A 13,600-nucleotide genomic window follows, 5' to 3' on the forward strand; every position below is an offset into this window, starting at 1 on the left:
AGTTTTGTTGAGGTCACGAACAAACATATATAGTATATAATATTGGTAATTCAATCCGCTGCATGATATAATTGTGGATGTCCATCTTTTATTTAATGTTTCAAATGGATGTGTGATACGTGACCCATTAGCCAATCAAGCTCTAGAATGCTCAATCTATCACATATTTTTGCATGATCAAGCATGCATGCGTTTGCATGGTTTTACATGCATGAGTAAATGTCTTGTAAGTTGGGAAGGAAAAGTTAGGGTTAAGATGTGTATCTTAAACCACAAATCCCCAACTTTAAACCCTTAAATTGTGACTAATTTTTTTTTGTTTATTTAATTATATTGATCTAATATAAATTTAAAAAAGAGTAATTAACTAATACTGAGTACCAATTTACAATATATGATATATTGTCGACATTTGTTCAAACATTATTCGTAGACCAAATATCGACACTAATTTGGCACTGGTGCCAAACATATTATTATTTTTCACCTTATGTTATATGAGGGCTGCATGGAGCAAAAGTCATAGTCCGCCCAAAGAGATCATTTCGTCTCAATCTCTCAATGTCCAAGACCCCATACCTCTCAACCCATAGCCAATATTCTCTCTCTCTCTCTCTCTCTCTCTCTCTCTCTCTCGTTGTCTATAAATACCCAAACCTCCTTATGACATTCAAATCATCACTTTGAACATCAATATTCATTCATAGCCTACAAACCTACATTCTGACATCCCATCACATAGCATTTGCTAAAAAAAACAGCTTTTTGGATTGTTTTGTCCCTCTTTTACACACGGAAAAAAAAACACACACACACAAAAGAGGATGCATCAAACAATGGCTCTGCAAAAACATTTGGTCTTGTTCTATGTTGTTGTCTCTTTCTGTGCTGCTTCATGTTACAGTAGTCGTTTCCAAGAGGTCAACTCACTTCATAGTTTTGTTGACCATGAAAAAGAGTCTGGCTATAATTCTAGAGCTCATCCTTCAAACATGAACACCATTGAAGGTGTCAAGTTCATGGAATTCATCAAGCCAAGAGCTCAGCTCTTCAGTTCGAGGAAGCTCGAAAGAGCGGCCGGTAGCAAGTCATCAAGCTCGGTCAAAACGATTAGTGTTGCTAATTTTGGAGCTAAAGGAAATGGTGCCGATGATACACGGGTATAAATATAATAGATGATGGGCTTATAGGCTTGTTAATATTAGAATATTCATATAGTAATTAATGCCACACACACACACACACTTATATATATAGATAAATATATGACCACATTAACTAATAACAACCTTGGCGGTCACAATTTCTGTTTGGTTTTGCGAATGATGTACCCAATAATGTTCGTAGAAATTATTGTAGAAGTTGATAGTTTCATATCGAACCCATTAAGATAATATGTTGTTTCTTTACATGAGTTCGTGAGTAAATATAATTAGTAAACGTGGTACAAATAATTATGCGCTAGTTTTAATAGAATTTGTGTTGAAGGTAATGTTTAATTTGTTTCTTCATGTACATACTGCGTTCGTTCAGGCATTTGAGAAGGCATGGAAGGCAGCTTGTTCTTTCAATGGAGCCATAGTTCTTGTGGTGCCACAAAAGACCTATCTTGTTAGGCCGATCGAATTCTCGGGCCCCTGCAAATCTCATCTTACAATGCAGGTAATTGGGATTAATGTGTTTAATTAATTTTGGACGTTTTCATAAGCATAATGTTGCTTGTTTGGAAAATTTCAGATATATGGAACCATAGAAGCATCAGATGATCGGTCAGTCTACAAAGATGTTACGCATTGGCTTATCTTTGACAACGTCCAAAGCTTGTTAGTTGTAGGTCCTGGAACCATCAATGGCAATGGAAATAGATGGTGGGAAAACTCATGCAAAAGAAAGCCTCAGGTACTAATTAAACCCTAGATTAATTTGCTCTATTCAACTATGAAAACTTGTAAAATTAACTTACGTACTAATTAGAATCTCTTCAATTGATTCACAGCCCCCCTGCAACGAACAGGCCCCCACGGTACGTATACAATTCTCTAATCAAAATTTTTATGTGCATTTTTGTTATTAATTAGTGCCATTAATTAAGTTTGAAGTTAAAAATTGTTCACGTCCATGCCTTGGGTGCAGGCTGTGACCTTCAACAAGTGCAATAACTTGGTGGTGAAGAATCTGAAGATCCAAGACGCACAACAAATGCATGTTAGATTTCAAAATTGTAAAAATGTTGAAGCTTCCCATCTTACAGTAACTGCCCCAGAAGATAGTCCTAATACTGATGGAATTCATATCACAAATACCAAGAACATTACCATCTCAAGCTCTGTTATAGGAACAGGTACATATTTATAAATATATACAGTTATTCTCTTATCCGCATATAATAATGTCTCAAAAACATCCGCATAAGAGAATTTTTGCATATATGCACACATACACATATATGATTATCAATTGAAACTAATTAAACCATGTTGTTTGAATTGAAGGTGATGATTGCATCTCTATTGTAAGTGGGTCCCAAAGAGTACAAGCTACAGACATAACTTGTGGACCAGGCCATGGAATCAGGTTAATTTCCAACTCTAAACTCCAACTTCTTCAAGACCCAAAATTGAAATTTTCATTTTAAATATTATCAACATAATGTTAATGGTTTTTATTTTTTATTATTTTGATTCCATGGGATGTGATTAGTATTGGTAGCTTGGGAGAAGACAATGCAAATGACCATGTTTCAGGAGTATTTGTGAATGGGGCTAAGATTTCTGGAACCTCAAATGGAGTTAGGATCAAAACATGGCAGGGAGGTTCAGGCAGTGCAAGCAATATTGTTTTCCAGAATGTGGAAATGAATGATGTGACTAACCCTATCATCATAGACCAAAATTATTGTGACCACAAAAACAAGGATTGTACACGACAGGTAATTAATTTCATTAATTGGTATCTAATCCCTTCATTAATTTGTCCTACATTGGAAACTTAATCGACCCTCCTTGTTTGATTTGTAATATATTGCAGAGGTCGGCAGTTCAAGTGAAAAATGTGTTGTACCAGAACATAAGAGGGACAAGTGCTTCGACTGATGCCATAACATTTAATTGCAGCCAAAGTGTTCCATGTCAAGGCATTGTGCTTCAAAATATTCAACTGCAAAATGGAAGAGCCAAATGCAACAATGTTAAACCTGCGTACAAAGGCGCTGTCTCTCCTCGATGTTCTTGGGGATTAGTAAATTAAAAAAGGGATTATGAAATAAGGTTTGTGGACTGTAAATCATGTATTCTTGTACCCAATAGCACATAAATAATTGTTTCTCTGTTGTAATTATATAATCATATAGTCATTGTGAATAAGCATACGTAAAGAAAAGATACAACTTTGATACAAGTTACTTTTATACAACCCAAGTGTCTTCTTTTTTTCACTTGTACTTTTGTTTGTTGGCATCAAAGTACTAGTAACCCACTCGGTATCCGTATAGATAGCTTTACATTACAACCAAGGTTTCTCCGCAGGCACCATAGCCTTGTATAAAAAAATATAAATATGAAAAAGTGGTATTAAAAGAATAAAGAAAGTTACAACAATATAGTTTAAGACTACATTGGAGAACAAAGATCTCCATACGAGCAAAGGCATTGTATAAAATAGTTACTATTTTGGGGTGATGCAGTCATCACTGTGTAGCGGGATTCGATATATCTGTACTTTTATCCCGACCGTATGACGCAGCCTGAGAATGGTAACTCAACCAAATCAGAAAATGGATCTTTTTGTATGCAGGAAATGGTTTTGAAGTTGAGAAAGGTTTGCATGAACGTATGTGTGGCTATCTGAAGGGTTCAACAGGAGCAGACTCTTCAAGAAAGACTGCAGCCTCAAAGCATTCCGCAGCCTCTAATGAAAAAGATGGGGTGCCCTGGGATTCGTAGAGTAGGCCAAGGTTATACCATGCAGAATGGTTCGTTCTATCAAGACTTAATGCATTCATCAGAAAGCTTCGGACAACAGTGTACAAATGGTTTGAGCGATCACCAAGCCGTCTGAGGACAACAGCTGTAGAGATTAAGCTTGGTACATGGGAAGGGTCAATATCCAAAGCTTCTGAAAAAGCTCTTAGAGCTTCTTTATAGAGGCCCTTCGTGTCATAAAGCACACCTGCAAAATCGATAAAGGTCCACATCTTTAGCACTACACACTATGCCAGGAGAAGTTTCCACAAACACAAATGTAGAGGGATACATATATTTCGTTCTCAATTATTAATTGGTGAGTGATCTAATTGTTAGTACACAGGGAACCAGAGCAGTTCATGAAAGAACTGATTGAAAGATATAAGAAAAAACACACAGACACACACACAAACCAAGTGAGTGTCTGAATTTACCTGTGGCATGACATCTATTAGCAGAGTAAGCATTTATGGCTTTAGCTTTGGAAAGACAAATCTCAGCATCACTCCATTGTGAAAGATTTATGTAGACATATGCCAGATCATGCCATATTTCCAATTCCAACCTTCCAGAAAAATTTCCATTACTCTGTCATTTAATAAAACAACAGAAGATTACTTGCAGTGGAACAATTCAAGTATCAAAGGTATATGAAAGAGACATCCATTCACAACTTGTTTGTCAAATAGTTCTTAATAAATGGGAAAAGTAATCAAATAATGCACCTTTAGAAGCTTGTTCCCATAACCATAGCTTTTACTCTGAACATGAAGAAAAGCGAGAAGTTGAGTGTATGTTGCAATGGCATTTTTAAACTGACCCTGTGCAGTTTGAAGTTTCGCTTTGGTTCTCAGTAATTCACCTTGTTCCCATTTCCCTGACTGATCCAAAGCAGCCTCTATGATTGTTTCAGCATCCACAAACCGTTTCTGAGCTGACAGTATTCTGCTCAACAGTAACCAACTTTTAATATTAGACCCACCTTCCAGCTTTAACATTTGCTTTGCACAATCAAGTGCAGCATCCAACTTTCTCTGCTCAGCATATTCTAGACTGAGATGGTAAAGAATAATAGGGTCACTCATTGTTGTCATTCTCCCAGCAGTTTCCAGGGCCTGAAGTGCCTCGGCCTGTCTTTTCACTCTCTCATAATCAGCAACCGCTGATTTAGAATGCACTGAAAGTGATATGCCCAATAAACAAACGGCGGTACTTTTCAAATGATCACACTTACCATCCACACTTTGCATGGCTCTAAGGGCAAAACCTACCCCTTCTTCTGCATGACTGGGGTTTTCCCCACATATCTTCAATGCCAATAACAAAGCTGGAAAGCACATTGGATCCTCGCTTTTACTCAACAATCTCCTCAGTAAATTTAAAGCAACTGAATGCTCACCTGCTCCGTAGTAGCAGAGAGCTAGCTTGTAGAATATTTCTTTCCGATCCATAAACCCAGGTAGCAATTCTTCAACTTGACTAGCTAAAGCCCTGGTATCCCCTGATACAGATAGAGCAAACGAAAGATGATCCAAGATTGATGGATCCCACTGAATTCTTTTAAGACACACTTTTCTAAGTAGTATCATTAGCAGAAGAATAGCCTCTTCTAAACTGTTTCTGGGTACAAATGAACTGTCCATTTGGGAGCGGAAGTTTGGGGGGCTTGCTTCAGCTCCACTATAAAGAAGAAAAACAGCAAACTCCTTCTGAATCTTTGCAGTAGTTTCTACCTCAAGGTTCCAATGATGGAGTAAAGCCCGTCGGTAGGACAAGATAGCTTCATGCGGACAATCAGCAAGTTTCCATAATTCTGGGAGCAACTCAACACTCTTACTTACAATCTCCTGCAATTTACAGTCAGCAACAAAGTTTTGAGGCAAGCCCTCTGGTAATGAAGATTCAACAACGTCCAGAATAACCTGGCAAGATTGAGCACCTTCTGCAAGAATGATTGAAGATATACATAAGCCACACGACGATGCTCTGATTATCAGGAAAAGCTCACAAATTCCTTCTTTTTCTTTACCCATCCCAAGTAAAACACTCAAAATTATGGTGAAGAAGCATAACAGAGCATTATTTTAAATTGAAATTGTTTGACGGTGGCATCATTACAAAATGTCTTAAAAGCCTATTATATTCTTACAAAATTAATGCGTACTAATTTTTTATCAGTAAAGGTAAACTGACCAAAAACTAAACCGCCTCACTAAAATAAATGAGTGCAGGTTACAATTATGTACAGTCTCACATAATCCAAGATTCTACAAGCAAGAATGAAAAATATGTAAACCAGCATATTAACAGTACCTTTAAACCTCCCAAGATCCTGCAATGATTTTGCTTTGAGAAATATTGCTTCCAGAAGTAAAGTTACAGCATTTATAGACATTGGCGGGGTAGAAAAACTTTGAGAACGCCTCCTACGCCGCTCACCTACTCTGGCAAGGGTATTTTTTATCTTCGGAGTCAATGCAGCAATATCTATTCCTTCAAATACATGTAAAGCAGCTTCTATGTTTCCTTTCTGATATTCGTATCTTCCTAATAACGCTCTTGCTTCCTGAAAATTCAAATGTTAAGCTTTAAAATACACAAACAACTTCCAGGGTCACCAATACAAAGACTGCATTGTTTCAGACAGGCTCCTAAGGCAAAGAACTCTGCTTTTCATTGTGAGAGTCTGACTGACATGCTTTGGCATGCAAAACCACAATTGGCTGCATTTAATTATCCTCGATAGCCTCCTCCTGGGATACCTAGTTTTCTCCCTAAAAGGTCAACGGACAGCCTTTTGTATGCGAAGGGCCTAAAAGTAGGACTATTTTATGAACCGAACAACAGCCTTAATCTATGCAGAGTGACACATTGATCCAGGAAGGTTTGTCAAAAGTTGCAATGACTTCACCTCTCTGTTCATGATGGAGATGAACGATTTGTAAGGGTCTATGTGGAAATCCTGATCATTATGACCAAATACTCATATATTTAAGGATAATAGAATGAAAAGGCAACGGAAACTGGGTTTGACAACAAACAGTTTAATGTCTATTTATCAAAATCCTTTCAGTTTTATTAGTTTACCTCCGGGGAGTTAAAAAAATATATAATAAAAAAATTGAAATTGAAATTGAAAAGAAGAAAAGAGGTGGTTCAACGGATAAGCAATTTTTAAAGCAAACAAACCTCATAGTTCAAGCAACCACTCTCACGCAGAGATGACTCAGCTTCTTCTATATTGCCAGTGTGTGGTTTCTTTGTAACCTCGACAGCTCGAGATGAAGACTCACTTGTTGTACGATCCTTGGTTGCAAGGGATTCATTTTCTGAAGGAACCATTTCATCTGCTGCTCTTAATTGCTCTCCAGAGCAGAGGCACTTCATTACCTTTCCAAAGTTCCGCGTAGATTTACCCCTCCTCCCCTTTTCAGTTCTACTACTCCTCATAATGCTTCACAGTGGTCCAAAATCTTCAACCAACCACCAACAGTAATTCAGAACCTTTGTGAGTGAAATTGGAACATGCTCATTACAACAGTTAAGTGATAACTTTTAGACCATGATCAGATTAAAGATCAATCAGGCAATCGCTCAAACTTTTGCATTAAAAAAGAAGTAATTATGAGAACCCAACAACTAACTAATTCTACATATGATGGAACAAAAAATTTCGGGAACCATAATTTTAACACTGGAAAAAAGAATACAAATGAAAATTAACATGAAGAAACTTTCTTCAATAATAAAGATATAAATTTACCAAAATTCAAGGCCAAGACCCAAACTTTATCACTCACAGAAAACAATAACTATCAAACCCAAAAACCCATCAGTCACACTTGATAAAGTCCAACAGCATCATCAAATTTCAGCCTCACCCACATATAACCCTCAAATGGCATCAATTAGAAAGACAAACCATGACAAATTACTAGAGCCAAATGGAAATTCCAAACCCTAGAAACTGACAGAACAACCTTAAATTGTATAAATAACCAATGAAAAAGAAAAGCAATCACCTTTTGTTTGTGCAAAGCAGAAAAGCAGAGGCTAAGAGCTCACATGACATGAACAGCAATGCATTACTCATCACTTCAATTTTATTTCCAACAAAACCCTCCTTTGATGGGTTCTTTTGAATCTTCCTTTTCTTCTCTTTTCCTTGTTTGCTTCTTCAGTAGCTGATTTGGGTGAGAAGAGGGCATGGAATTTTGAATTGAAGCGTAAGCTTGAAGATTTTCTAGGGGTTAAGAAATTGAGGAACTCAGAATAAATAAAATAAAAAGTTGGGGTTTTCGGGAATTGGGAAATTCCTTTTTGGGTCCCGCCGCGTGTAGCATCTCATTTACTTTTACCACCGTGGCTGAGGCTGATTGTTCGCCACGTGGAATGCGTTTTAAGACGCTTCGTTGGCATTAAACGGTATTTAACTACACTGTACGAAAGTCAACAGTTATTTCTCCTTTTCTTTACCATATTTCCATTAATTTGAGCCGTTTGATAATTATTTTATTTTTATTTTTAATTTTTAATTTTTTGATGTTAGAATATAGAAAAAAATGTGAGTAAGAAGGAGATTAAGAGAGATGATGAGAGGGTAGAATGAAAAAAAATGAGTAACAAAGGTAAAAACAATTTAAAATAAATTTCAGTTTTTATTTTTTATTTTCACTTTTGTTACTCCCCTCCCATCCAGCAGTGACGGTTTTTGGGGCGTGCAAAGTGAGCACATGAACAGGACCCCTTTCCAAGAGGGCCCCAAAAATATTATATGACTGCATGAAATAATATTATTTTATTAAGGCTAGGTTTTTCTTTTAAATAAAAAAATATCGGATTGGGATTAGTTTAATATACTAATATAATATTAATAATATAACATATACTACATAAAAATTTGCCACTAACTTTGCAGGCCGGAAAAAAAAAATTCCATACTAGTCACATTAACAAAACAAAAAACAAAAACTTCGAATACATAATATATTAATGTAATATATAACATAGCCCAACCCTTATATAGCATTCAAGTTTATTTTTCTTTTCCCCCAACTGTCATAAGCCATGTAGCCTTTTTTGAAAGTTTCATGAATCAAGCTCAATTCTCTCTCTCAAATACTTAGAGTTTTCCCTGCCTTTTTCTAAATCATAATTGAAGAAATTTCCCAAATCAACGAGTTCATCATTATAAGATCAAGACAAATGGAGGTAAAACTTTGATAGTATAGTTATTGATCCAAGAAAATTCATTAATTATTTGTCGGATAATTTTTATTTAATGTGACCATCTTTTGGTGAGTTTTAGTTGCAAATTTGCTATCAATATATATGGTCCAATTCTAATATTTTTGTTGAAGATTTTGTTTTAAGAGGCTCCATTACTCATTTTACACAGGGCCCTTAAAATCTCAAAGACCACCCTATTTTCATCCTCTCCTCTCATCTTCCCTCTCAATTTCATATCCACTCTCATTCTTCTTCTTTTTCTTCTATATTACTAGCACAAAAAATGAAAATTAAAAACTAAAATTGAAATGGTTATCAAATAGACACTTATATTTCCAGTTTATAAAAATTTTAAATTTTAAATATATATATATATATATATTCCTTTTTCTAAATAAATGAAGACAAAAAATAACTCTTCATCTCTATAGTTTGCTGCATTTTTAGTAATTTGACTCTTATAATTTAATATATGTTGCAATTCAAAGACATGTTCAATTTTTCATTGGAATAAGCACATACATGGAAGGATATTTTGGATGAACTTTTTTATGGAATTTTATAGAAATTTGTATGTGTTTTAAATTGTATATAATTAAACTATATGCCAAAGTTAAAATTACATAGACCAAAGTAGAAAACTAAAACAAACTAGATGAGTCAAAGTGACTTTTTCCCATAACAAAACATAAAGACTAAATCAACCCCATTTATGCGACAATAAATTATACACTTCCCATTTATGGGGTATTAAAAAGTGGGTGAAATTAGTACCTTTTTATTTTGTCAAAGTTATGAATGGAGAGAGGGTTTTCTCACACAAGTTATTAAGATGTCACGGAGTTCGAACTTGAGACTATTAATTTGCAAATTCATACCCCTAATCAAATTTATACTCAAATTATTAAATAAGAGTACGAAATATACAACGGGGAACAAATCCTGCCCACCAAATATCTTTTCATAATACTATCAACAATCACGGATCATAAACTAATCAAACATGAAGATGTGGTTGCTGAGCTTTGCTTGATTTATTGACATCAAACTGTCTTCTGATATATCTAGTTATGGTTTTCAAGTGCAGATAGATTTTATACATTGTCGCCTCAGTTATCTAGTGGCGCTGACTTGTTCCCCCACCTTAACTTTTGTTTTGGCATACAACGGACAGATTTCTTCCACATATTTGTCTTATTTTATCTTAACTTTTCAAGTTCACTGGCCACAAATAATAATGTGGCTTCAAAAAAACAATGTGGAAATTTTAAAAGAAGGAAAATAAGAAGGAATAAGACAATTTAATTGAATTAAAAACGAGCTTTTGATAAATTGTTGTTAGCAAGTTAAATAAATTCACTTGAAAATCATATATATCCAATAACGAGTTGTTGATAGAGTGGTACTTCTTTTTCGTAAAATTAGAACATATCAAAAGTTTGAATCACCACCTGTTCTTGATATATATTTTGTGGAAGACTTCATAGCGCTAAGATTAATTAGCATGTCTTTGTATGTTTGTAAATGTGGGAGCAAAAATTACTCCCAAGAAATCAATCCACTAGCATCCTAAACTTGAGCAAGTTGCTGCAATCAAGATACATATTTTCTATCTTCTATATACATGAATGAAATCATAGAATTAGTGGGACTTGATGGCCAAGGCCTGTCAAGATAAACATGTCAAATGTCCAAGATCAAAGACTAACATGTTTCATGCCACATGGCAAAGCCCGCACGATCATCCACTATCATGCCCATGATGGAGGGATTGTGGCTCATGAAAAAAGCCATGAAACATAGAATTTGGAGCCCAGAATTCCATTGCTTATAAATTTTTATTTTATTTTAAAAAGGCCAATTAACGTAGCATCCCAATAGGAAAAAAAGAATGTACAGTATTATTTCTACATTCTCGTGCAATTTCTTGAATTCGCACTGATTTTTAGCATCATAGTGTTTTTTCGCAACTACCCCTCCTCCCTCATTGGTCACAAGCAAAGGGTGATGTCTTGCTTCACAACATTAATTAGATGACCCAAAATTTTGCGCTCCAACGACAAAGTTGTTTCACATGCCAAAAAGAATCGTCGTAAAGCAACATAGATTACTTATAAAATAATTTAATTGTCAAGCTTTTCAAGTATTGAACAATAGGAATACGACACGAATATATTCTTAAACACAAGGTTAATTTGACTTTTCAGTAGTTTTATTGAACGTGAGGTTAATTTGACCCAAGTGTTAACTCGACCTTCGTTTTTCGCAATTTAGAATTGATTGATTCTACAATATTACCACTGATATTATATCAAGAATTTTCGGGGTTCATGTCATATGCCATCAAAGTTGAAAAGATTTACATCCTTTTACCACAACTATGATTAGTTGTTCCAAATGATTGATGGTAGAGGTATTAGTTAAACGTGTTACATAAGTCTATGACAAAAATGTTGGAATTATAAAAAAAACTATAATTTGAAAACCACACATACAATAACAAGTCAGGAAACTTAAAACTAAAAGAAAATCTTCATATAATTCTAATTAAATATGTTTTTAATCTCAAAATAAGTCTATCATTTTTTAGTTTTTACAGATTATCTACTAAGATGGATTGTCGCTAGTGAAACTCGAATTTAAACCTTGATAGCGAAGAGAATAATGCTTACCAACTCAACCAACCCTCATTGACAAAATAAGTCTATTCTTCTTTTTATAGTCATCCATTTCATTCAATATTTGTGTTATTTATACTAATATATCTCAAGTCCATATCCCATTTGGACTATAACTATGATAAATTATCTTAATTACTAATGGGAAACCTATTATTATCCCAAACTGATTAGGATTTGAATGCGGACTCACCCTTAGATTAGGTGAAATCTAGCCCAATATAAATGGTGAAAAAAATATGAGTTTAATGTTAAATTTTAGAAAGTTCATACTATTTTATATTACATCCGAATTATCAAGGATGAAGTGAATTTTTGCCACATCGATTTGCCACAATGAACAAACTTTGGTGTGGCACGCAAACTAACATTAATTGTGGCTAAACAGGAATCTAATTAGTTTTGGACTAGCCAACCCCTAACCTCCGAAGAACCTAGGGGTATATTTGTCATTCTATCTATCAGGGTATTCTCGTAGTTTCGTGAGAGAACAAGGGGCAATCGTTCAATTCCACATCTATAAATACAGAGAACTCAACCCCTCCTCCCATTCCTCTATACCATATTTTTTCCCTCCTCTCTCTCTCTCTCTCTATCTCTCTCCCTCCCTCTTTCTCTTTTTCTCTCTTGTCTCTTTGTTTGCAACAATCTTTCTCCAGATTCCGGTTAATTGTCCGTACGGTCTCTTCTCTCCCACCAAAACCTTTGCCCTCCCGTTCTCTTTTTATTTTTTATTTTTTTGGGTGGGTCCTGATTTTTCCTAAATCTGCTTTTGTTTTTAGGATTTTTCATCCTACAGTCAGTTTCTATTTCTAATATTTTTTTACTGTTAATTTACCGTTTTACCCCTCGATTTGGACGTTTTGTTTTGTTTTTTTCCCCTACTTACCAAACAAGTTTTATCAGATTTATCCTTTTTTTTTATAAAAAATTTCCTTCTGGGTTGGATTTGTGGTGGGTTTCATGAACTGCTGCTGCACACGTGGCATGCACCCAGATAGCCATCATGAACACCAAAACGATGCGTTTGCCACCTCGTCGGATTTCGACGACCAATGCGTCAAATAACAACAAGCGCAAAGAGAAGGAGAGTGGCTTCGACGCGCTCCACCAGTCAACAACAACAAAGATGCTCAAGCTGGCCCCACCGCCTCAAGCCGGCTCCAACAGTCCACCGGAGCCGGCTTCGTCCGGCCAACTCCTAGCCGGCTATTTGGCGCACGAGTTCCTAACCAAGGGCACCCTCCTAGGGCAGTCGTGGGACACATACAAAGCCGAGGAGGCCCCAGGGCCTCCGGGTGATGAAGCCGAGCCGAGTTCCGGAGCCGAGCCGAATCTTGAGAACTTGGAGAGATACGTGGAAGTTGCTGATTTGCTGAAGACGGATGGGGCCCACTTAGCTGGCATTGTCAACCCAACTCAGCTCGCTCGCGTTTTACAGTTGTGAGGCAGATGGGAGCTAAAAAGGGCAGAAACCCATTTGGGCATTTTGGCTTTCAAATATGGAAATTACATTTTTTTTTTCCTTTTTTGTAGCGGGCAAAAATGTATGAATGTATGTATGTGCTCGCAGGGCTTGTAGGTAGGCATGCATTATGAATGTTTGATAAAATCGCTTTTCATTTTAAAATAGAAATGGGAAATTTTCTGAGGAATTACTCTTTGATTATTTTGCTATAACATCATATTTAGAACATCTGTAAATATTGAAATTGACCTTAACCAATAATA

General features: G+C 35.8%; 3 protein-coding genes across 3 annotated transcripts; 2 read left to right on the forward strand and 1 right to left on the reverse strand.

The window, feature by feature from the left end:
* Nucleotides 1–665: 665 nt before the first annotated feature.
* Nucleotides 666–3,411, forward strand: LOC117636888 (polygalacturonase-like). Its single transcript, XM_034371602.1, has 8 exons — nucleotides 666–1,160; nucleotides 1,534–1,662; nucleotides 1,738–1,899; nucleotides 1,997–2,023; nucleotides 2,134–2,341; nucleotides 2,493–2,574; nucleotides 2,701–2,929; nucleotides 3,028–3,411. Exons 1-8 carry the CDS (start codon nucleotides 825–827, stop codon nucleotides 3,244–3,246), a joined length of 1,392 nt encoding a protein of 463 aa, XP_034227493.1. The 5' UTR covers nucleotides 666–824; the 3' UTR covers nucleotides 3,247–3,411.
* Nucleotides 3,402–8,256, reverse strand: LOC117636887 (protein NPGR2). The gene is made up of 6 exons (XM_034371601.1): nucleotides 7,985–8,256; nucleotides 7,152–7,435; nucleotides 6,276–6,528; nucleotides 4,688–5,904; nucleotides 4,397–4,550; nucleotides 3,402–4,167 (listed from the first exon to the last, which is right to left on the reverse strand). Exons 2-6 carry the CDS (start codon nucleotides 7,410–7,412, stop codon nucleotides 3,839–3,841), a joined length of 2,214 nt encoding a protein of 737 aa, XP_034227492.1. The 5' UTR covers nucleotides 7,413–7,435; nucleotides 7,985–8,256; the 3' UTR covers nucleotides 3,402–3,838.
* A 4,177-nt stretch (nucleotides 8,257–12,433) lies between these two features.
* Nucleotides 12,434–13,538, forward strand: LOC117637686. The gene has a single exon (XM_034372656.1). The coding sequence runs from the start codon at nucleotides 12,876–12,878 to the stop codon at nucleotides 13,314–13,316; it is 441 nt and encodes a 146-aa protein (XP_034228547.1). The 5' UTR covers nucleotides 12,434–12,875; the 3' UTR covers nucleotides 13,317–13,538.
* Nucleotides 13,539–13,600: the final 62 nt, after the last annotated feature.

This window comes from Prunus dulcis, chromosome 8 (assembly GCF_902201215.1).
Source record: "Prunus dulcis chromosome 8, ALMONDv2, whole genome shotgun sequence".
NCBI lineage: Eukaryota > Viridiplantae > Streptophyta > Magnoliopsida > Rosales > Rosaceae > Prunus > Prunus dulcis.